The 21624-nt window shown below is 44.8% G+C and overlaps 1 protein-coding gene across 1 annotated transcript; it reads right to left on the bottom strand.

Moving 5' to 3' along the window:
• Positions 1 to 4796: 4796 nt before the first annotated feature.
• LOC117649451 (phenoloxidase 2-like) lies at positions 4797 to 20908 on the bottom strand. The gene is made up of 15 exons (XM_034392262.1): positions 20745 to 20908; positions 18463 to 18556; positions 15065 to 15197; positions 13728 to 13929; positions 12774 to 12895; positions 12560 to 12667; positions 11484 to 11680; positions 10725 to 10872; positions 10377 to 10457; positions 9873 to 10040; positions 9638 to 9766; positions 8630 to 8824; positions 7591 to 7729; positions 6910 to 7127; positions 4797 to 5153 (listed from the first exon to the last, which is right to left on the bottom strand). The coding sequence occupies exons 1-15, from the start codon at positions 20779 to 20781 to the stop codon at positions 4902 to 4904; spliced, it is 2223 nt and encodes a 740-aa protein (XP_034248153.1). The 5' UTR covers positions 20782 to 20908; the 3' UTR covers positions 4797 to 4901.
• Positions 20909 to 21624: the final 716 nt, after the last annotated feature.

The raw sequence follows: 21624 nt of genomic DNA, 5'->3' as shown, positions 1-21624 counted from the left end.
GTTAGAACCAAGTACTCACTGAGGAAGGTGTTGTCCAGTCGGGGGCCGAGACACGTCTGCCGCGCCCGCGGGGCCCCTTTCAAGCTGGCCGGCGGCGCGACTGCTGATGCAGCGCGTCGCTGCTTCGATTTTCCCGGGCCCGCGCCTTTTAAACTCCGGCGCTCCCCGACAATTACCTAGCCGCCTGTTCAGCTGGTTTGATTTTAGTTATGGACATTTGTTGTTTAAACGAGTTAATAAACTTGATGCTCAACAGGGTACTTCGGAGAAAGCCTAGACCGGAAGTCAGCGACAGAACAGGACAAAAACTCGCGCGGCCGGGGATAGAATGGAGGGAGCGACCGCTCAGGTCACGTCTTGATACGGGACCACAAATCGCCGCCGCGCAGGCCCCCCTGGCGGCCGAGCCGAGCGGTGCCGAAGAGTGCCGAGGGGCCCGGAGCCGAAGGGGACTTTGTGCCGTGCCGAGCACGGCAACCTGGGGCACGAAGGAGCCATAATCATCGAAATACCCAAAAGCTAATATTTTTTAACATCTATTAGCCAGGGGAAGGTTTCGGCTTCGATGCAGAGCTAGATTCTGCTGCAGAGGGAAATGCATGTTCGTCAGAAGGAAATTGTAGTAGTTGGTGTGGACAGACGGCTACCTTAATATTTTAAAATAATTTGTCCAACCTATCCTAATCAAAACCAAACGGCTCGCTACAGATCTTATTCTCATCGCGGCAGATCTATTTCTAATGTCAACAGATCTTAGCCTACTCTATCCTAAAAATATTTCATGCTATAGTCGCGACAAGTTTCGGTCACTTGCGACCTGACCAACTTTACGTAACCTAACGTACCATATAAAACCAAACCTTAATATTCTTAAAACATATTGTCCAACCTAAAATTTGAAATAACTAAAAAGGATGGGTAAAACCGAAAAATTAAAAACTCGCCAGTATTCGAACCACCAATACTAGAGGCCGTGGGGCAGGGGTGGTACCCCGGAGCCACGGAGACATCTGCTGGGGGGCGCTCGACAACTCTACTTGAGTGACTAAGCCCCCGAGGGCCCGGGGGGTATCCCCATCCTCGGAATACCCACGTGGACCTTCGGGCTTGCCCTTTGGGCCGCGCTCGGCGAGGGGGACTTCGGGGCGCTCGGAAGGGGACCTGCGCCGCGCCGATTTGTGGTCCCCTAACCGTTCCTATCAAGACGTGTGGTGAGCGGTGGTGGGGGCCGGAAACGGCAGAGTGGGGGTAGCATGCGCGCGCCGCCTTCACCCCCACGCCGCCGATTTCGACCCCCACCACCGCTCAGCACGGCCGCGCGATGCTCTTTTTTTTCTACCGTTCTGTCGCTGACTTCCGGTCTAGGCTTTCTCCGAAGTACCCTATTCCAAAAGTTTTCCATTACTTACTTTCATTCATATTGTGCTCATGAGAGCTCTCAGAAAGTAAGTTTCCTGCGGGCATTGCAGCACCTTAATTAATGTGTTAACTTTGCTAAGTTGATTCCGCACACAGCTTTCTATTTTAATCTGAGATATCTGCTAAGAGGTGCTTCTGAATAAAAGTTAAAGAAAGCCCTGTTCTTAACTTTAGTGTGCATCAAAAAAAATTCTTACTTTAGTGTCCTGGTAACAAGGGGCTGTGTTGATCTAAAATTAAGGAGCAGTGGTGATCTAGAAATTTCTCCCTTTTCTGAATGCTTGCAGACAGAGACAGCTAAGATGAGGGAAATAAGAAACAAGTGATGGGAAAAAATTTTTTTTGGGTGCAAGTAATTTTATTGGCTGAGCGATAGCGAAGCCTGTTACTCCAGTGGGGTGGGGTTGAAAATTTTTTCCTGTCTGTCTGTCTGTGTGTGTCCGCACTACCCCTCCTGAACGGCTCGGCCGATCTGGGTGAGGTTTGGCACACTTTTTGGGTATGTCCTTGGCTCGACACACGCGAAATTTCACCATCCTTGCTCCACTGGTTCGGTTTTTATAGCCGAAAAACACTGAAAAAACGGCGAAAAATCGAGTTTTCAGTAGGCTGATCGCTTCTGCCTTGAACAAAGGGGGGTCTGGGGGGCGGAGCTCCACAGCCCGGACAAGTGAAAAAGTAAAAGGGGTAAAGATCGAGCTATCTGCAGATGAAGCTACTCTACCCAGAATGAAGGGGGGTCTATGGGGCGGAGCCACCCAGCACGCAACAAGTTAGGAAAATCGACGGTGGACAAGCCATTGCCGTTGCCGAAGGCAGGCTAGCGCCGCAGGCCAAGGTAGGTACGCCAGGCGCGGATTTGAGGAACAGGCAGCGAGACAAGCGACGACAAGACGCGGTCTGGCGTAAACCTACCTTGTATTTGGTACCAGTTCTGGTTATCGTTACTAGACTTTTTTTTTCAGTCTACTCAGGCGAGGCGAGGGGGTAAACACTCCACGAAATCGTGTACAGAGTACTCGGTATTACGCGGTATTACGCTGCACAATGATCCAGAAATCTCAAAACGCGGAAAAAAATCCTGCGGTGGCCAGATTGGTAGAAAATAGTTCTGAACTGTGTGTTGTTACACCAAGGTAGGTTTACGCCAGACCGCGTCTTGTCGTAACAGGCTTCGCGATGTCTCGCTGCCTGTTTCTCCAATCCGCGCCCGGCGTACCTACCTTGGCCTGCGGCGCTAGCCTGCCTTCGGCAGGCAATGGCTTCTCCATGGTCGATTTTCCTAACTTGTTGCGTGCTGGGGGGCTCTGCCCCCCAGACCCCCTTCATTCTAGGTAGAGTTGCTTCATCTGCAGATAACTCGATCTTGACCCTTGTAACTTTTTCACTTGTCCGGGCTGGGGAGCTCCGCCCCCCAGACCCCCCTTTCTTCAAGACAGAAGCAATCTGCCTACAGAAAACTCGATTTTTCGCCGTTTTTTCAGTGTTTTTCGGCTATAAAAACCGAACCAGTTGGGCTAGGATGGTGAAATTTTGCGTGTGCCGAGCCAAGGACATACCAAAAAGGTGCCAAATCTCACCGAGATCGGCTGAGCCGTTCAGAGAGTGGCGACAACACACACACACAACAAAACCCGGACAGACAGAAAAAATTTTAACCACGAGTAACAGGCTTCGCTATCGCTCAGCCAAAAATAAGTATTTTAGGTCGGTATTGAGGCTGTTTTCGAAAAGGCACTTGAAAACTCATCAGGAACTGAAATTTCGACGCTTTTTCATGCAGTTTTTCACATGTTTCCTTTAGAAGGAGTTGTCCTACAGGGCTCGTCTTAGGCTCAAACGAAAGCTTATAAAATTCCGCATTTTTTGACACCCCAGCCGTAACGCTAGCATGCTTATATCTTGTGCATTGCTTCAAAACAGTTCAAATTTTTATATTTTTCTACATTAAATGACTCAGAAATTTTTAATTACTTGTCGGAGCATACAAAATGTATTGGTCTTTGATTATTTTTTTACAAGGAATCGAATGGTGTATCTGGAAGTCGGTTACCAGCAACAGGAAAGAAGTTATTAGACATTTTCCGGACTCACAAACATTTTCGGGCCGATAAATCGCAATGGTGCTCCATCAAAGAGTTGTCCTACGAAACTCTCAGTAGTATCAATCGAAAGAGAATACGATTCCGCAACTTTTAAGACCCCAGCCGTTTTGATATCTCATTTAGTTCTCGAGAAATCACCCAAAAATCTATTTAGGAGCATCAGACCCAACTTAAGCCCCCCTCCACTCTTATGTTCAAATTTTTTCCCGATCAAAACCATCTTGTCAACGGTCTTCTACTATCCCAAAGACTCCATTTCGTCTGTAAATTTGGCGTCAGAATTTATGATCCACCTTACTGAGGCTGCGTCGTCTAACGCCATCAAGAGCAAAAATGCGAAATTTCGAGTTTTTCTCTATCTTTGGCATCAATTTAGGCCCAGAGCCGCAAGTGGCCGCACCCATCGTTGACGGATCCTTTTACTACACCCTAGTGGGAGTCAAATGCCACTTAGGACACAACAACAGCTCACAACAGTCAAGAAAAGGGACCATAAAAAATCAAGATATTGCTGTTTTTTAGCTTTTAAAAAACCGCTATAGTTGCAACACAGACGTCCTAAATGTGAAAGCCGGCACTGGCATTTTGAAGAGGGCGTCGAGACTTTTTTTGAAAACATATAAACATTATGCATTTCGACTTTGCATCACAAAGATACAATTTAAAGTTAACAAAAATTTTACAACAATGCAAAGTATTAAAAACACTTAACTTTGAGGCCAAAAATCACTAAAAATGCATTCTTGAAGCTCAAAACTAAGTTCATATTCGTTTTCTCCAGACATTTTTCTATTAAAATCACCACTTGGATTCATGAAAATGCCAAAAAAAATTTAGAGGTTTTTTCCGCGTTTTGACATTTCTGGATCATTGTGCGCTGTATTACGGGGACATTACACGCGTATTACGGCACAAAAATGCCAAAATTTGGCATATTTAGCCCCAAAATGGTATTACAATTACGTGTATTACGCGTAATACACGGTTTTTGTGTACAGGGTATTACGCGAGTGTTTACCCCCTCGAGGCGAGGGGATGGAAGTTGTGCACTTACTTGTGTTCTTCTTCCTTCCGTTTCAAGAGTCGCGGAAATACGCTAATGTCAAATCGATGTTTTGAAAACATTACCTGAAATCACAGCTACGATGAGCAGTAGAGTGTCGACGTGCCCAATCTTCCCTCACGATTGCAGCGTGGGCTAACTTCCTTTGTCCACCATAAAAAACATAGTGCCCAACGTCACAAACATGAACTGAATTAAACCAATATGAGAACACTTTACAAGCAGCAGTTTTATTTGTTTCCTCCTAAGAGGGTCCAGCAGTTAGTTTCTGACTTTCAGCTTCCTTCGACCTCAAGGAGGGCGCCGCTCGCGCCTCACGGCATCCAGCTGGTGGACGCGCCGCCCGGCAGCAGGGCGGTGGGCGCCTCGGTGACGTTCTCGTACTGCACGACGACGTCGGCGACGGCCATGTTGGGCGTGAGGAAGTCGCCGAGGGACTTGACGGCGGCGCGGAACGGCCGGTCCAGCGGGAAGCCCATGGCGCGCACGTCGGGGTAGTGGGTGCTGCCGGGCACGCCGCACAGCAGCCAGCCGTCGCTGCACTGCTCCGAGGCCGCCTTGGGTGCCTGCACAGCAACAGCAGCACGTCAGTGGCGGAGCCACAACCCAGGGGCAAACGCTTCGTCGTATATGCATTACTCGGTATTACCAGGGGGCGGCAACGGCCTGGGAGGCGCGTGAAGCCATGCGCGAGTAAAGTGCAGGGGTTACTTATTTTGCTTCGATTGTAAGATCTAGACCGTTGATTGCAAAACGCTTTGCACAGATCGAGAGAGCACAAAATTTTGGGTGCATTAGGCCGAGTAGACTGGTCGATACTTCCAATTCAACCGAACACAAGGGCGAAAACATTTACATCAATTGGCGCAATCGAGTTTTTTTTCCCCCAATTTTTTGATTTTTTGTTTTTCGGTGTTTTTTTCTGCACCTTAATATTAGGTAAGGGAGGAGTTTCGAGAAGGGCAATTAGCCTAATGCACCCTATATTTCAAGCCCTTTCTATCGGTGCAAAGTGTTTTGAAAAACACAGTCTAGTTTTCATAATCTCGACCAAGTGCGCAACCTCTGCACTGACGGCGCGAGCATCGCTTCACGTTCTCCCTAGGCCGTTGCCACCCCCTGGTATTACGCTGTATCTCATGTACTACTCGGTTTTTCACTTTAGTGAGCTATATATACTTTATACCTGATAGTTTCGTAATGTTATTGATAATGAGAGTAACAAGTAGGAAAATTAAGTGGCAATTTTGTGTCACTTTGCTTTGCTAGAAATTTTCGTTATTTTACGAAATATTTTAGCTCGAAACATTTCGTAAAATATTCTTTAAAAGGGTATCTTAAAATTTAGAGATTATTCCATACTTTGACATTATAAATCTTGTATTAGCCCCAAAACGATATTTGTGATATTTTTAGCAAACACTTTGTGGACAAATGAAACAGTTGTGAAATTGACAAAATACGCTGTAGAGATTGCCAAAGCCAGCTGGTAATCGAGCTTCAAATGCCCTTGCAGAGCTGTGGCAGTTAGGCTGCCGGCGGGCCAGAAAGTCCTGGTTTAGAGTCTCCGACGAACATTTTTTCTCAACACTATTTGCTGCGTGCTAGGGTGCATGTTACTTACAATTATCACAAATATAAAGGAATGTTTTGTAGATTTACAAAGTATCTTGTAAATTGATGTTTACGATGAATTTTGGAACTTTATGGCATATTCCATCAACTACGTTTTACAAAGCTCTCGTTTATAAAAATTTCCAGTGAAATCTTTGTAAATTTACGAAAAATTTTCGAACAGTGTGGCACATAGGGAGTTGCTTTCGAAAGTTTCTGAAAAGCTTTTCCAGCGAATACCTCCTTGATTTGACACCAAATGGGAATTACAGCGTGTTTTACGCCTTGCGCACAGCTTGTGAGCATAGTGAATAAATTGCTCCCTGCACAAATATGCCAATGTATGCCATTGGCAGGTATACTAATGTTTGGCATTGACAAATTGGCCAATATGCTAATATGTAAGAAAAGCCAAGAGACACGTTGGTGCGGTGTGCTCTGCGCTGCTTTACATGTCTCTTATATCCGGTAACAATAGAAAAGAGAAAGAGGATCTTGTGACATGCTAAAAGTCTCAAGGTGAAAGTCTCGATTTTTAATGGTGGTGCTGCTGACTTTATAACTTACCTTTGAAAATTTACTGCACCTTCAACCTACAGTACTCGTCAAATTTACTATTTTGTATCGGGGGGATCTTCTGTAGCACATTATGTTGGTGCAGCCTTACACCATGAGACATTCAGAGTGTGCAATGCTGTCCGCACTCACCCTGTCCTGCGCGAAGTCCGTCACCATGGCCAGCAGCTTGTAGGGCGTGCCGGCGGGGCTGCCTCTGGGCAGCAGCAGACCGGAGGGCCAGCCGCAGCGACACGCGTTCCGCCTCCGGATCTCAGCCACGCTGGGCTGCGGCGTGTAGACGGCGTCGGTGTCGATGGTCAGCGCCGAGTCGACGGACGATCGGCGGACTGTGTTGGCGCCGGGCGACACTGCAGGGGCATTCGCCAACGGCATCAAGAACAATTCAAGGGTCTCGTTCGAAACCGAAGCTAATATGATGAGAATGAAGGGATGTCCTGAAAGAGTGGGCTCACTTGGTGCGTGTTGGTAGGTGTGCGAAGAAAAAAATGGGTAAGAATAGGACGCTGCCCAACCGGCACATGCCACGCGAAAATTTGTGCGTTTAGTCAAAATTGCAAATGTAACAATTCAGTTCGTGAAAAAAAGTAGTGTGAACAGTCGTTGAACCCCAAGAAAGAGTGGACTCGCTAGGTGCGTGTTGGTAGGTTTGCGAAGAAAAAAAGTTGGGTAAGAATTGGGTGAGAAAAAAAGTAGCGTGAACAGTCGTTGAACCGCGTCCCGCACGGACGAGGAAACCTGAGAAGAGGCCCGCCGGAGGAGTTGCCGCATGATTCAAAGGGTTCGTCGTCGTTTGAAACCGACAAAACTCACAAGTCGCTTCAAAGGTGTCGAGTTGTATGCTGTAGCGTCGCTGGAAGTCCAAGTCCAGTGGGGATCCATTTTCATCCTCCGTCATCAACAGGAACAGCCTCACGAACACCTTACGATCTTGAGACTCGTTGTTCAGCACCTGCAGCCAATCGCAGGCAATAAGGTTACAGAAACAAGTAGTGCTCCTTTATGAGAAAGGGTAGAGCGCATGACACATACACATACAACCCGCCTAATGAAATTTTTTTTTTTTTGCAATATTTTCTGGTGGTTTTTGCAACGTCATTGTACTATGCAGTGTTTTACAATGTTGTGTAATAAAAGAAAAAAGAAGGGTACAAATCAGACAGTTTTGTATTTCGAGAGGTTAGTTTTGTAATGCAAGACTAGTGCAGACTTTTGTTCAATAAAATAAAGAAATGATATTTCCCTGCCTCCCTGGCACACACAAGTGCAAACTACTTGACTATTAGACACACGTGCATAGAGTGCACAGAGTTGGGCTGAGCATCCACTTCACTGTGGTAAAAAGGTGCGGAAAATTCTGTTAATTTTGTTGCCAGGATTCTCCGTAGCCCTTTTATCAGTATTCTCCGTAGGCTCTTACAGTATTCTCCGTAGGACCGCAAAGTCATCTCCGTAGGGCCTGGAAGATGTATAGTCCTACAGAGAACACTTTAAGGTCCTACGGAGAATACTGTGCGGTCCTACGGAAAATACTGTAAGATCCTACGGAGAATAAACACAAGCTGTTAACACAAGCTGTTTACAGAATTTTCCGTAGCTTTTTGCCGCAGTGTTGTAAGTGTGTACTTGCAACTATGCATTTAGAGAAGAGTGAACCTAGTTGTAGTGCAGTGCAGGGGTCTCAGACGGGCGGCCCGCGCGCGGAATCGGCCCGACTGGAGACAGGGTGCTGTGCGGTGTGCGCGCGCGAGAGAGAAAGAGAGAGAGGTCTGACCCCGGCGGCCCCCGCTTCATCTGTTGTCTGAGGCCCCTGGTGAACCTTTGAGTGTACAGTTTGACGAGGCTTGCTCACCTGCAGCACGTAGTCGAAGCGCCTGTGCTGGAGGTGCGTGAAGCGTGCGTACTGGCGGCCTGTTGGAGTGAAGTCCAGCCCCAACGACACGTCCAGGTCGGTCTGCTGCATGTACGTGCGCAGGGCGTTGTCCTGCGACAAGCCGGCAGTGCGCACCGACACGGACTGCAGGGTGACGGCGGGGAGCGGTGTGACCTAGACACCGCCAGACGCACAACAACTGCATTAGCACTTGGTCATTCCGTGACTACGGGACCAAAAATTAAGGTCACCCTGACCGTTTGTTGTTTCGGTTGTACTATTGTACTCCCAAGAGAACATAAGGCGCATAATATTGGACGGACCGGATGAAAACTTCGGTAAATTTTTAGTTTTTCAAGTTTAATTTAAAAAAAAATGCTAATTAAACAGACGTGGTTATACGTTTTAGACCGTGCCCTTGTTTAAGTTAGTAACTAAATCTGAATGGCTTAGAATGCAGCGATAAATGTTTGGCTAATCGATAGCGAAGCCCGTTACTCGGCTGGGGTTAGAAAATTTCGTGTGCATGTGTGTCAGCACTACTCCTGAACGGCTTGGCCGATCTAGCTGAGATCTTGCAGGCTCATTAGGTATGTCCTTGGCGCACCACACCTCAAAATTAAGCTTTCTATCTCGATCCATTTCGTCATTCTAGAAAAAAAAACGGCAGAAAAAATCAACTTTAAATTGTCTTAGGTTCTCATGCCAAAACGGGGATCCATTTCGACCTACGACGCAGGTTAGAATCCCAATAGGGCATGACCGGAATACCGAGGGTGCCAACCTAAAGATCGCTTGTAGTTTCACCAGAGAACACAGTCATTACGTAGGTGAAAGCAGGCGCGGATGCAACCCCCCCCCCCCCCCCCCCGAGAGCCACCTGAAAGGTAGGCAAAAAGTGCAGCTTTGCCCCTGTAAGTAGGCACAAAGTGCAGTATACTTGTGTCATTTCGGTTTCAGTGCAATTCCTGGACAGTACTAACGCACCTCATCCGTCGAGTACGGGGCTAGTCTTATCTTGTACTGCTCATAGAGGTTATCCATCAACTGGTGGATGTTGAAAAATGCCGGGTCCTTGGCTACAGTTGTAATATACGAAGTGACTGCGAAAGGCTCCTACACGGCAACATTTAACAAAAAAAGCACAATTAAGAACCTTCAATTCAATTTCATGTGGCGCCAAAGACGACCGACGGTATTTCGCAAAATGACCATTTCTTACCGCGTACTGGCTGAGCGTGTCCGCAGCACGCGCCAGGTTCTCATGCAGATCGTTGTGGACGCTTCCATAGAAGTCGAAGTCAGGTGACAGCAGCGAATTTCCTTCAAGCAGGTTACTTATGATGTCCAGACCCTCGATTCCGCTTAAGTTCACTCTCGTCCCGTTTTTCTAAGAACAAGAGAACACGTCGACAGTTATATGGCAGAGCTGTTTTCACTAACACATTTTCAGTTTCTACTGCAGGGCTAGGACTGCCTCAACTCAGGATCACACTCTCATTCCAGTCGTGACATCACGTTGAGACGAATGTGACAAAGCGTCACGTTCCATTTTATTTTTCTTTGAATAATCCATAAATTAGCTTATTCATCAAACGAATGTGACACAAAGCTCAAATGACCCGTAAATTTCTGTCACAACCGTTCCAACGTGCTGTCACGGTCCCTAGAATGAGAGTGTCGACTTAAGACTAGGAAACAACAATTTCTCGTAGAATTTACTCACATAAGTTACATATCCTTGTTTAAGAACTTGTTCGTAGCGTGCTCTTTGCAAATCGTGGTTGTGAATAAATTCAGTGAGAGGCTGTGGCAAACCACATCCAGTATTAGAATCTTAGTACTCATCGACGAACAGAACACTCTTAAAACCTTACGAAGTATTTTGAGCATACGTATAACAAACTAAAATACTTTGTTATACGAAGATATAGTTCATAAATTACGAAGTATTTTCTTCGTAAGCTTACGTATGCTCAAAATACTTCGTTATACAAACAACTTTTCTTTGTAAGGCTTAAAATAGTTTGTAAGGTTTTCTCAGTGAACAGAACAAATGTGAACATTTACTTACGAGTAGTGACGTATTTGCTTGCCTGCCTATGGTACCCTTCTCGGCATGAAGATGGACCATTTTCGGAAAATACCCTTTGGGTAACGGTTTATGAACATCTATGGGTAGTACGGCGGGGAGGCCGTTAGTGAACCTCTCTGCGTTGTACCTGGCCATATTTAGAAGGATTCATAACTCAAGCGGCATGAAAGGATGTTATCACATTATCACTCCAAAATGTGATAATCCAGTCCAAACCAGCCAAAACGCAAAAAAACTAATGCACCTAGGGTCAGGGCGGGGAGGAACCGAACACTGCAGGAGCTGGGAAGAAACGCACACCCCTACTTTAAACGAACAGAACATTCTTATACGCGGAAATACCCTCTGCTGGTTACTGGAACCCTACACTAACGTTAGTGAGTCTGAAACTAAGGAAATCCAGTCTAAAATTAGGGTTTCTGATGTTTCCCCACCCCTGAGGTATTCGGTTATCTTCCCCACCTCGACCTTAACCTTTAAGGCAATGATATAAAATGGCCGTGGCTATTTTGGCGAGCAGAATGCACTCTTAAAAGTCTACAAAGCATTTGCTTCGTAACCACGAAGAAAATGAAGGCATTGTAGAATTGCTTCGGATTATGAAGAAATGCTTTGTATTACGAAGGATTTTGCTTCATAATACGAATCAATTCTTCGTAGATTTTACAATGCCTTCATTTTCTTCCTATTACGAAGCCATTCTTCGTAGAGTTAGTTTTTACTGTGTGAGGTACGCACCGCGCCGTGAACTGCCGGTGCAGGTGGACGAACATCTCGCCGCGCCGGGGCAGGTCCACGTACTCGTCGTCGTCGTAGCCCGTCGGGTAGATGACGTGCCACTTCCAGTGGAACACCTGGAAGTGGACGTCCTCGCGGAAGTACCACAGGGCAGCCTCATCATCCTTCGACAGGTTCCTCACCACGGGCATAGCCACCTACAAAGTATAGAGCAGGATGGGTTGGATTGAACGGATACCCACCAAAGAGAGCAGCTCAATCTTCAGCAGACGCTACAACAACAGCTCAGACGTCGTTCGAAGCTCTTCAACAACAGTTCAGTTCCACACTACGGACCAGGGCTCTATACGGACCTAAGTGTATACTTAGTACACACTTACAAATGCACATGCTTGCAAGTACACATTTACAAACGCATGCTTGCTAGTACACACTTACAAACGCATGCTTGGCAAAGTACGCACTTACAAACGCATGCTTGGCCAAGTACACACAAATGCAAGCTTGGCAAGTACACACTCACAAACGCCAATGCTTAGCACGGAGTTATACGGCGCCAAGCATGCGTTTGTAAGTGTGTACTTGGCCAAGCACACGTTTGTAAGTGTGTACTTAGTAGACAGTTAGGTTTGTTGTGCATCCATGGTTACCGGTCATTTTTCCCAAACCGATTTTCCCAATGGAGAATATTTCTAAAACTTTTATTACCAATGTAGATTTTCCAAAGAAATTTTTCCCAAATTGTTTATTTTCTCCAAAATGTATTTTTCCAAAATAGTTTTTTTATCAGCACGAAGCCATCACAACGCTTGTAGCGGGAAGCTTTCTCTGGTATTTTGGCTCTGACGGTGTGGCGAAACTGCGGGAGAGGACTTTATAACCTCGGGTACTCTGAATTACTGAGCTGTTGTTGAAATGTCTATAAAGATTCAGCTGTTGAAAACGATTCTGAAGACTGAGCTGTTTTTGAAGTGGTTCTGAAGATTGAGCTGTTGTTTTTAGTTTCTTTTCCGGGTAATTGTAAGTTGCTTTGACGGACAAGAACGAAGCATGCTTCAAACGTCATCTCTACTTACTCTGTCTTCCTCGGCCACCAGATGCATTTCTTCGCGAGCCAATGCAAAAAATTGATCGTCCGTGTACAACTCCGGGATGTATTGGGGCAGTTCTGGCAATGGAACGTCCTGCAATGCTCAGCCATGTCAGTTTAGAATATTTGCCGATACGTACAATGATGTCAAACATGGAAAATAAATTTGAAGAAAATTGCGACACGACTGCCAGATGTACCTTGACGGCTTCGATTGGAGACCTGAGCATCGTTATCATGAGGGCGTCGAGGATCATTTCAGGGTTGTAGTGTAGTCGAGCCCATACGGCCTTAGCCAGAAGTTCCGGAACTGTCTTGCTCTCTGTCCAATATAAATTGCTACATAATGTCAGCGAAGAGCGACCTACCACACTGTTAAAAAATCGACGGACTTTCCAGGTAAATAACTGACCAGACTTGTTCCGTACTCTTTACTGTATCCATACGAAAAAGGGCACCGATCGTTCCGTATCCATTCTCAGGGTTCACACCAGATTCTCTGATATCCAGTGTAAAAATTACCTAATTTCCCTGACTTTATTTTTAAAATTTATGTGCAGTTCCGGAGTCAAGTGCACGCAACTTCCACACGTGCGGCGTTCAAAATCTATACTTTGACGAACTTTTCAAATTTTCCCTGACCAAAATCGAATTTCCCTGACTTTCCCTGACTTCCAGCGCCCATTTTATTTTCCCTGATTTTTCCATGACTTCCCTGATTTCCCTGACCGGTGTGAACCCTGATTCTGGATCCGTTCTGTACCCATACGGGAAGAGGTACGGAACGATCCGTATCCCTCTCTGTACGTGTACAGAACAGGGTACGGAATAAGTCTGGTCAATTATTTACCGGGAAAGTCCGTCGTTTTTCTTTACAGTATTTACAGGGGCAGTCTTGAAAATTGTAAAACAGAGGTGAAGCTTAATTATTACAATAGTTAAGATCTTTAATCATTAATTCGTCCGTTTTGGTTGAATTCACTTCCCATATCAAAACTTCATTGTGGCAAATTGTGAAATTTTGCATTTATTTTTATTTTCAATTGATTGTCCTGTACAGTGTGCACAGGACACGACAGTGGCATCGAAAGTTACAGCCACAACCATTACTTTTTCCAGCTGCCCCTGTGGCACTCATTGGACTCAATACGCACCGTCGAAGAAGTGCCAGAACCGAATGGCGAGCTTGAGGTAGATGGGGGCCGACCTGGTGTAGGGGCTGCGGTAAGCCAGGATGCCGTTGACGTCGGCGAACCGTTCGACGGGCATCGGCAAGTCCGGCAGCTGAATGAGGCGGCCAGCGCGACGCGCTACCGTGGCGCGAATCTTGGCGGCAAGGCTCACGTAGCGCTCCGGCTGCGAAACAAGGAAGCAACCTTTTGTTTGTTTCTCACTGATGAGCTCGGGCTTTTTGAATCCGATGCCAAGTTTGTTTGCCACAAACTTGGCTCGCCGCATGGATGCCGAAATGCCAAAACAAGCCTTGACCTGAAATCTTCATCCGCTTGCCTATATTTGGCGCGTTGGCCGCCTATGCCAAATTTTGGCAAGCTCCACAGACTGAAAACAGGTTGCCCAAAGTTGTTTGGCGGTAGAATCGGGGTATGGCCGATTCAAATCAACCATTGTATTCTCCCAAATAAAGATTGAAACGCTACATTGGCACGAGGGCCGTCCAAAAGTATCCCGGTCGGATGATTGGCTTTTGAGTATTTTCGTCTGTTCCACAGGGCATTTCAGGGCCCGCAAATCTTCTGTCATACTTAAATGAGGTATAAATTTTCAAAATTGTTCAAAGTGACTTTTCCATGTTTCAACGGATTCTTCTCGACAGAAACAAAACTTTTAGCGGGCCCACTAAATCCTTTTAGGATTCTCTTCCAATATGAGAGAGCATCATGTGGGGAAAGTCACATCAAAATCAAAGATAAGCTATCTTGGGAACAGCGATTTTTCGAAAAAGAATTACCTGAAATAGAGAAAGCAACATCACAACTTCATCCAATCCTCTCGAAACTATTTACATCGTGTTCCCCAGCTCCTTTTACAAAAAGAACCGTTGTCGGAAAAAAAATCTAAAAACTTTCTGTAAGTACGGAGACAAATAGAGAAAATGTCATGAGAGAAAATGTCATGATTCTGACCAAAGTGCAAAACTTCGCCATGTTATCACAGCCAAACGCGACAAAACAAAACTATTTCACATGGAATCTTTTTATAATGCCCCGTACCCCTAAGAGTTTCGAAGAGATGAATTTCTAAGAGATCGTGGGTTTGGCTTGGAATCACTTAAATCCACCCCGACGCTGATAAAATTTATCACAATGTTCAGAAGCTGGTCAAGTTATTGAGAATCCCTCAGCGCAGGTCACTAACTTCTCTGTGCTGTCTTAGTACAAAAGTCTTTTCTTTTCTTTTTTTTCGAATGCGAAAGGAAAATCGCTGTAGGATCTCGAGGAAGTACAGAGCAAGTTGAAATGCTGAGCTTTACCAAATAGCTGACTGGCACGTCGAAGGCCACGTTGCGGTCGTGGCCCCGCAAGGTGAAGATGGGCTCCGCAGGCCTCTGGAACACGTACAGGAGGTCGCTGGCCGTAGGTTCATCGCGCGTCGCCTCAACGTCCCTGCCACAGCGAGACGCCTCGTTTCAGAACAGAACCAAGCACCAAACGAAACCTTCCTTAGACGTCGAAATGCCTGCATCTCCGTGTTCGAGGGAGTGAACACTCGTGTATTACGCGTAATACTCGCGATTGTAATACCATTTTTGGGCCAAAGGTGGCATTTTAAGGGGGCAGTAGCGTCTTTTGCACGTGTTTTGACGATTTTCGAACCTCCTGTTTAGACGTTTATATAAAGATAAGTATGAATGCCAGAGGCAAACGGCAGGCACCATTTGAAAGATAAAAGTTTTTACAACATTTTCAAAACAAAAAATATTTTGTTTTAGCATTGAATTAGGATGTTTTGTGTTATATGCAAAAATGGTCTGCAAAATTACATGGTTTCACTGCGCGCACGATTGCAGCCAAAGTTTTTAACTTTTTACCAATCGGTAAAATGCATCTGAAAAAGCATGAAATTGCCCATAAAATAACCCTTGGGTTTTAATATTGGGCCAGAAAAAATGTGGTTCGTTTCCATCTTAATTTGAAGATGAGCGTTTCAATAGTTTTTCTTGCCCAATATTGAAACCCAAGGGTCATTTTATGGGCAATTTCATGCTTTTTCAGATGCATTTTACCGATTGGTAAAAAGTTAAAAACTTTGGCTGCAATCGTGCGCGCAGTGACACCATGTAATTTTGCAGACCATTTTTGCATAGAACACAAAACATCCTAATTCAATGCTAAAACAAAATATTTTTTTTTGAAAATGTTGTAAAAACTTTTATCTTTCAAATGGTGCCTGCCGTTTGTCTCTGGCATTCATACTTATCTTTATATTGACGTCTAAACAGGAGGTTCGAAAATCGTCAAGACACGTGCAAATGACGCTACTGCCCCCTTAAGGCCAGGGACAGGTGAAAAAATGAAGAAGCTTGGTGAAATTGAATGAAATGAGTTCCGGGTGGAAAATGGTCCTTTGGACCTTCCTCTTTCAGGATCTGTCGGGACTTCGACTATCCGGGACCTGGAAGTGCTTAAAATACATCTTTTCACACACTCCTGCATTTACGACACTTTAGTAAAATTGTCCGTTTTGCCATCAAGGGGGGAGGGGGGGGGTCTAGCGAAAATCTTGCCATTTTCAAAATGAACCCCACTGTCATAATTTGTTGGGAATATGAAATCATACTTCAAAGAGACTAAGATTTGATTTTTGAAGGCATATGCTAGGTCTTGAACCCAGTCGAATTGTCTTTTTTGGACTGTTTTGGCTTTATTTAGCCGTATCTTGAACAATCCTCTTGCGCATACTATTTTGACGTAAAAGGCTTATCTTCACATTTTGCACTTCTTCGATTCATTTTAAAAAGATTCCAGCATGCCTAGTTCAAAATTTCCATTATATTAGTAATCACATGCTTTTTTCATCTAAGAAGTCACTAAAACTTGTCTATTTTGTACATTGTTGATCAATTTAAGTGAAATGCATGCTTTAGAAGCTTGCCAATGATAATGTAATGGACATATTCAGTTGTGCATGCTGGGATCTTTTAAAAATGAATCGAAGAAGTGAAAAATATCCAGGTCAACCTTTTACGACAAAATAGTATGCGCAAGGAGATTTTTTTGGCTGAAAATCCATTAAAATCTGTCACCAAACTTTAAACGCCCTTTTCTCCGAAGACATTTTTTTAAGGGGGCAGTAGCACTTTGTGCACGCTTTTTCAATTTTTTTCGAATTTTCTGTTTGCACCTGAATTAAAAAGACTTCCATGAATGCTAGAGACAAACGGCAGTTACCATGTAAAAGATCAATTTTTTTGCAACAATTTCAAAAAAAAGTATTCTGGTTTAGCATAAGGGGAGGCACTTATATGAGGGACGTAAAAAAGGTCTGCAAAATCATACATGGTGTCACTGCGCGCACGATTTCAGCCAAAGTTTTCAACTTTTTTTCAATCGGTAAAGTGCATAAAAAAGAGCATAAAATTGCCTACAAAATGAACCACGGGGGTTAATATCGGATGAAAAATGCTACTGGATATTTAGTATCGAACAAGAAAAATGCATTCAATGGAAAATTTGTGAAAAACGACCTTTTCCTACCAGCGTTTTTGGCCCAATATTAACCCCCGTGGTTCATTTTGTAGGCAATTTTATGCTCTTTTTTATGCACTTTACCGATTGAAAAAAAGTTGAAAACTTTGGCTGAAATCGTGCGCGCAGTGACACCATGTATGATTTTGCAGACCTTTCTTACGTCCCTCATATAAGTGCCTCCCTTAACGCTAAACCAAAATATTTTTTTTGAAATTGTTGCAAAAAAATTGATCTTTTACATGGTAACTGCCGTTTGTCTCTAGCATTCATGGAAGTCTTTTTAATTCAGGTGCAAACAGAAAACTCGAAAAAACTTGAAAAAGCGTGCACAAAGTGCTACTGCCCCCTTAACATTTGAATGGTCCTGTGCGCATACAGTTTGAAGTGTCGTCAATGATATTTTTTCCACTGACTCAGTAGGTTATTGCGAGGAAACGCAAGTGACAGTTTTTGTATATTCCACCCAGAAGTATGGTTTTGGATATCGGTTTTTACAAAAAAAGGGAAAATCTTTGGTTTATGAAAAATATCAAAATTGAAAAGTTGGTATTTTGCTATCAGTGCCGGAAACTAAAATCTGTCACTTGCGTTTGTTCTTTGGACTTAGACGAACAAAAAAATATGTCGGTCAGGTCAATAACCCAAAATGGGAAACGCACAGGATTTTTTTAAGAAACACTTAAAAAAATTATAAAAAAGCCTGTATCTCAGGAACCGCTTGATATTATGGGATGGGATTTTGGGTGAAATAGTTTATCATCAAGAGTAAGATTTTGACAGAAAATAAGAAGTTTTGGACCAGCAGTTTCTGAGATCATTTTTTCACCTGTCCCTGGCCTTAACGCCGTAATGCCCGTGTAATATCCCCGTAAGACAGCGTAACACCGAGTACTCTGTACACGATTTCTCAGAGTGTTTACCCCCTCGTCCGTGTTCCACGACGAAAACGAAGTCTGCTTTTCTCAGAAAAAGCTTTTTCCAGGAGAGCTCCCCAGAAATTTCCGGCAGTTTTTAACAGAAATTGTATTGTTTTCACAAAAAACGAAGTCAACACACGTGTTAGGCTAGGATGTTCGGTAAGCAGGTATTTGAGCATATATACTTATTTGAGCATATATACTTAGCACGAGAACGGATTTAGAAGTTTGCCCTATGGCCAGGCTTTTCCACTAAAACATACCGGGATGCAGGTTCCGTATGTGGCAGCCGGTGATAGACTCCCGCTCCAAGAGTTGCCCTGGCGCACAGAGTGACGACAACCCCAACCACCAGCCCTGTCGAAAGGAAAAATTTCTGAAGGTTTTGAAACGCTAATGGAAAAGGTTCTAATCTTAGTTCAGACCCAGCACTCTAAATACAAAGGCAATACTTTTAATACCTTTTTTGGCGATACAATTGAGTATCGCCAATTAACGGCATTACGGAAAAGTATTGCCTTTAGAACGGCAATACACAAAAAGTATCGCCATAATTTGGCGATACTTAGGAGTACTGCCACGATTTGGCAATAAACGTTGAACAAATCAAGGGGACGAGTTCTTACTTTAAGAATTTGTGATTAAAAAAAGTCGTTTCCGGGCATAGGCCGGCCGGACTCAATCTAGTCGGTGTTCTTGTGACAGCCCGAGGAAGTCACCAACATAGTAGCCATCAAGGGGCGTGTCTACGGGGGTCTCAAAGGGGCTTAGCCCCCCCCCCCCCCCCCGGTTCGATCCGAGCCCCCCTTACGAAACGTCCACATCCGAGGAGTTTTGGTTGAAAGGAGAGGGGGAGGGGGGTTACTGACGCTGCACTCTAAATGTTGCACAGTGAAGATTCTCCATATTATGGTGAAAATGTTCCATATTATGGTGGTGCAGCTGACCTCGTAACACACCATTGAGTATTCACTGTACCTTATAGAGATTTTGACGAATTTCGTTGGTATTATGGAGAATATCTCCACCATATTATGTTGGTGCAGCCTACCGTAAGACATAACTGTGTGCAGACTTAACTGCACTGCCAGATACTGTGATGATTTGGTTGTGTAGTTTTGCCAAACACAGCAGGCGGTTGAGCGCGGTTGAGTTTAGGCTAAAACGTCAATAAATTATCACTGCTTGAGCACCTAAAGATAGGCGAATTGTGTTGCGCGCCTGGAGGGTAGGCAATTTGAGGTACACTCTAAAAAAAATCAGTACAGAATTTTGTAACATGGTTACGCAGCTTTTTCAATAACATGTGTTACAGAAATTTGTATCACGATGGATACAATTTTTTTCTTCGTAACTTGGTTACAGAATTTCGTAACGGTTACAAAATTTGTAAACAGTCGTTATTCATCCAAATCAAGCTTCAAAATGAGAATTTTGTTCGAACGTAGTCTCCGTGGGTCTGATTGAAGGTCCTTATGCCATTCTTCGAGTAACAACTTTCCCAGATGTTCTCTGAGAAGTCGGGAATCGAACCCCAAACTCTGGGTTGGCGGCCCGCCACGCTACCAACTGCGCTGTGCGGACGCCGTGGAGGGAGCGGCGCAGGTAGCCGGTGACCTGAGACGCGCGCAGTAAGGGACGGAGGCCTTGCCAGCCAAGCATACACGAGACTGAATCTCTTATTCAGAGTCGGGAAAAATAAAAGCACATGAAAACTCTAAGTTTAACTTGTCTCTATGGGCACTGCTGTTCAATTTTGCCGTTAAAACATTATGTTTTTATCTCTGATACAGAATTTAGTATCCAGTTACAATTTTCTGTATCAGTTATGTTACAAACATAATATTGTAACCTTCATGTAACAAATTTCTGTATCAAGGTCCAAAATGATTCATTTTTCTGTAACCGGCACATCTGTTACAAAATTCTATATCACTTATACAAATATTTGTAACCAATGCAGGTGATACAAAATCCTGCATCAAAAATGATTCAAAATTCTGTAACTTTTTTTAGAGTGTACACGCCCCTGCAAGTTAGGCAAAAGCGCCCCCCCCCCCAAGTAAAACGTTCTGCACACGCCCCTAGAAGCCATATCAACGGCGAAGGCCGTAAAGGAGAGCTTCTCTCTCTCATATAAACGGCGGAAAAGCACTCCGCTAATACGTTTCTAAGGTGGACTTGAAGCAACCCCGCGTATCTCTAACTCGCATCGTACGCTAGTCTATCCAAGGTTTTCTTTTGCACAATAAAGCCCTTACGGATAGCGTGTTTTTAGGTTACGGATAGTTTTGTGCTGCCATATTACGGACCGAATTTTGTTTGTAATACGGATTTTTTGTCCGTAATACAAAGGTTTTGATGTCTGTAATTTACAGATAATCTCGTAACATACGGATTCCCAAATCTTTGTATTACGGACAAAAACATCCGCATTACTCACAAAATTCGATCCGAAATATGGCTGCACAAAACTTTCCGTAACCTACAAACACGGTATATGTAAGGACTTTAGCGTGTGTACCGCGCCGAACTAATAACTCACCCCACTGGCAGCGGCCTTGCTTGCTCCCGTCGCCCATGATCGCAGCCCTTGGTCACCAACCTCCGACTGAGGACCCTGCTAAGGCGTTGTAGCCTAATAACGCCAGATGCAGACCGATTCCAAGGGTCCATTTCGACATTCTCTCTCGCACTAATGGGGCATTCCGAGAAGGTGCGAGAGAGACAGCGATGAAAACGACTCCTGAGTTAGAGTTCAGAGTCGCCGAAAAGATAAATTGATTTACGAGAGGCGGATCGATGACCATGTAGCCCCCAACAAGGTTGCTGTTAGTGCCCCACCTCCGTTCCTATCAGATAAGATTGAAACGAGCTGAAACTGGTAATAGGCATGAGCTAAGCCGCTTTCATCCCCAGCGAGTGAGAGATAGCAAATCATTGTCAAATATAATCGGTCGCGACTTCGCTAATGACATTCTGTGCATGGCAACAATTGCGGCTGTTGCCCTTGAATGGTTTAAATGGGACATCACTGTGGCCCTGTTTTCGATTAAATACCGTCAGTCGGCAACTTAACCGCCTGCATCAAAGGAAATAGGGTACTTCGGAGGAAATCCAGTCCGGAAGTCAGCGATAGAGTGGGTGAAACAAAAGAGCGTCGCGAGGCCGTGCTGAGCGGTGGTGGGGGCCGGGATGGGCCGAGTGGGGGCAGCATGCCCGCGTCGCCTTCACCCCCCACTCCGCCGATTTCAAACCCCTCCACCGCTCAGCACAGCCGCGCGATGCTCTATTGTTTCTCCCGAGGGGCAAACAACTTGAATTTGGGTGTACATTTTCCATGAAATGACGTGAAATAATAGTGAAATAACGTTGAAATTACGGTGAAATAACGGTAAAGTAACGTGAAATAACGCGAAATTACG

Source organism: Thrips palmi, unplaced genomic scaffold, assembly GCF_012932325.1.
Source record: "Thrips palmi isolate BJ-2018 unplaced genomic scaffold, TpBJ-2018v1 HiC_scaffold_4, whole genome shotgun sequence".
Lineage (NCBI taxonomy): Eukaryota > Metazoa > Arthropoda > Insecta > Thysanoptera > Thripidae > Thrips > Thrips palmi.
The sequence above is the reverse complement of the archived record's forward strand: the minus strand, read 5'-3'. Positions and strand labels throughout refer to the sequence as shown.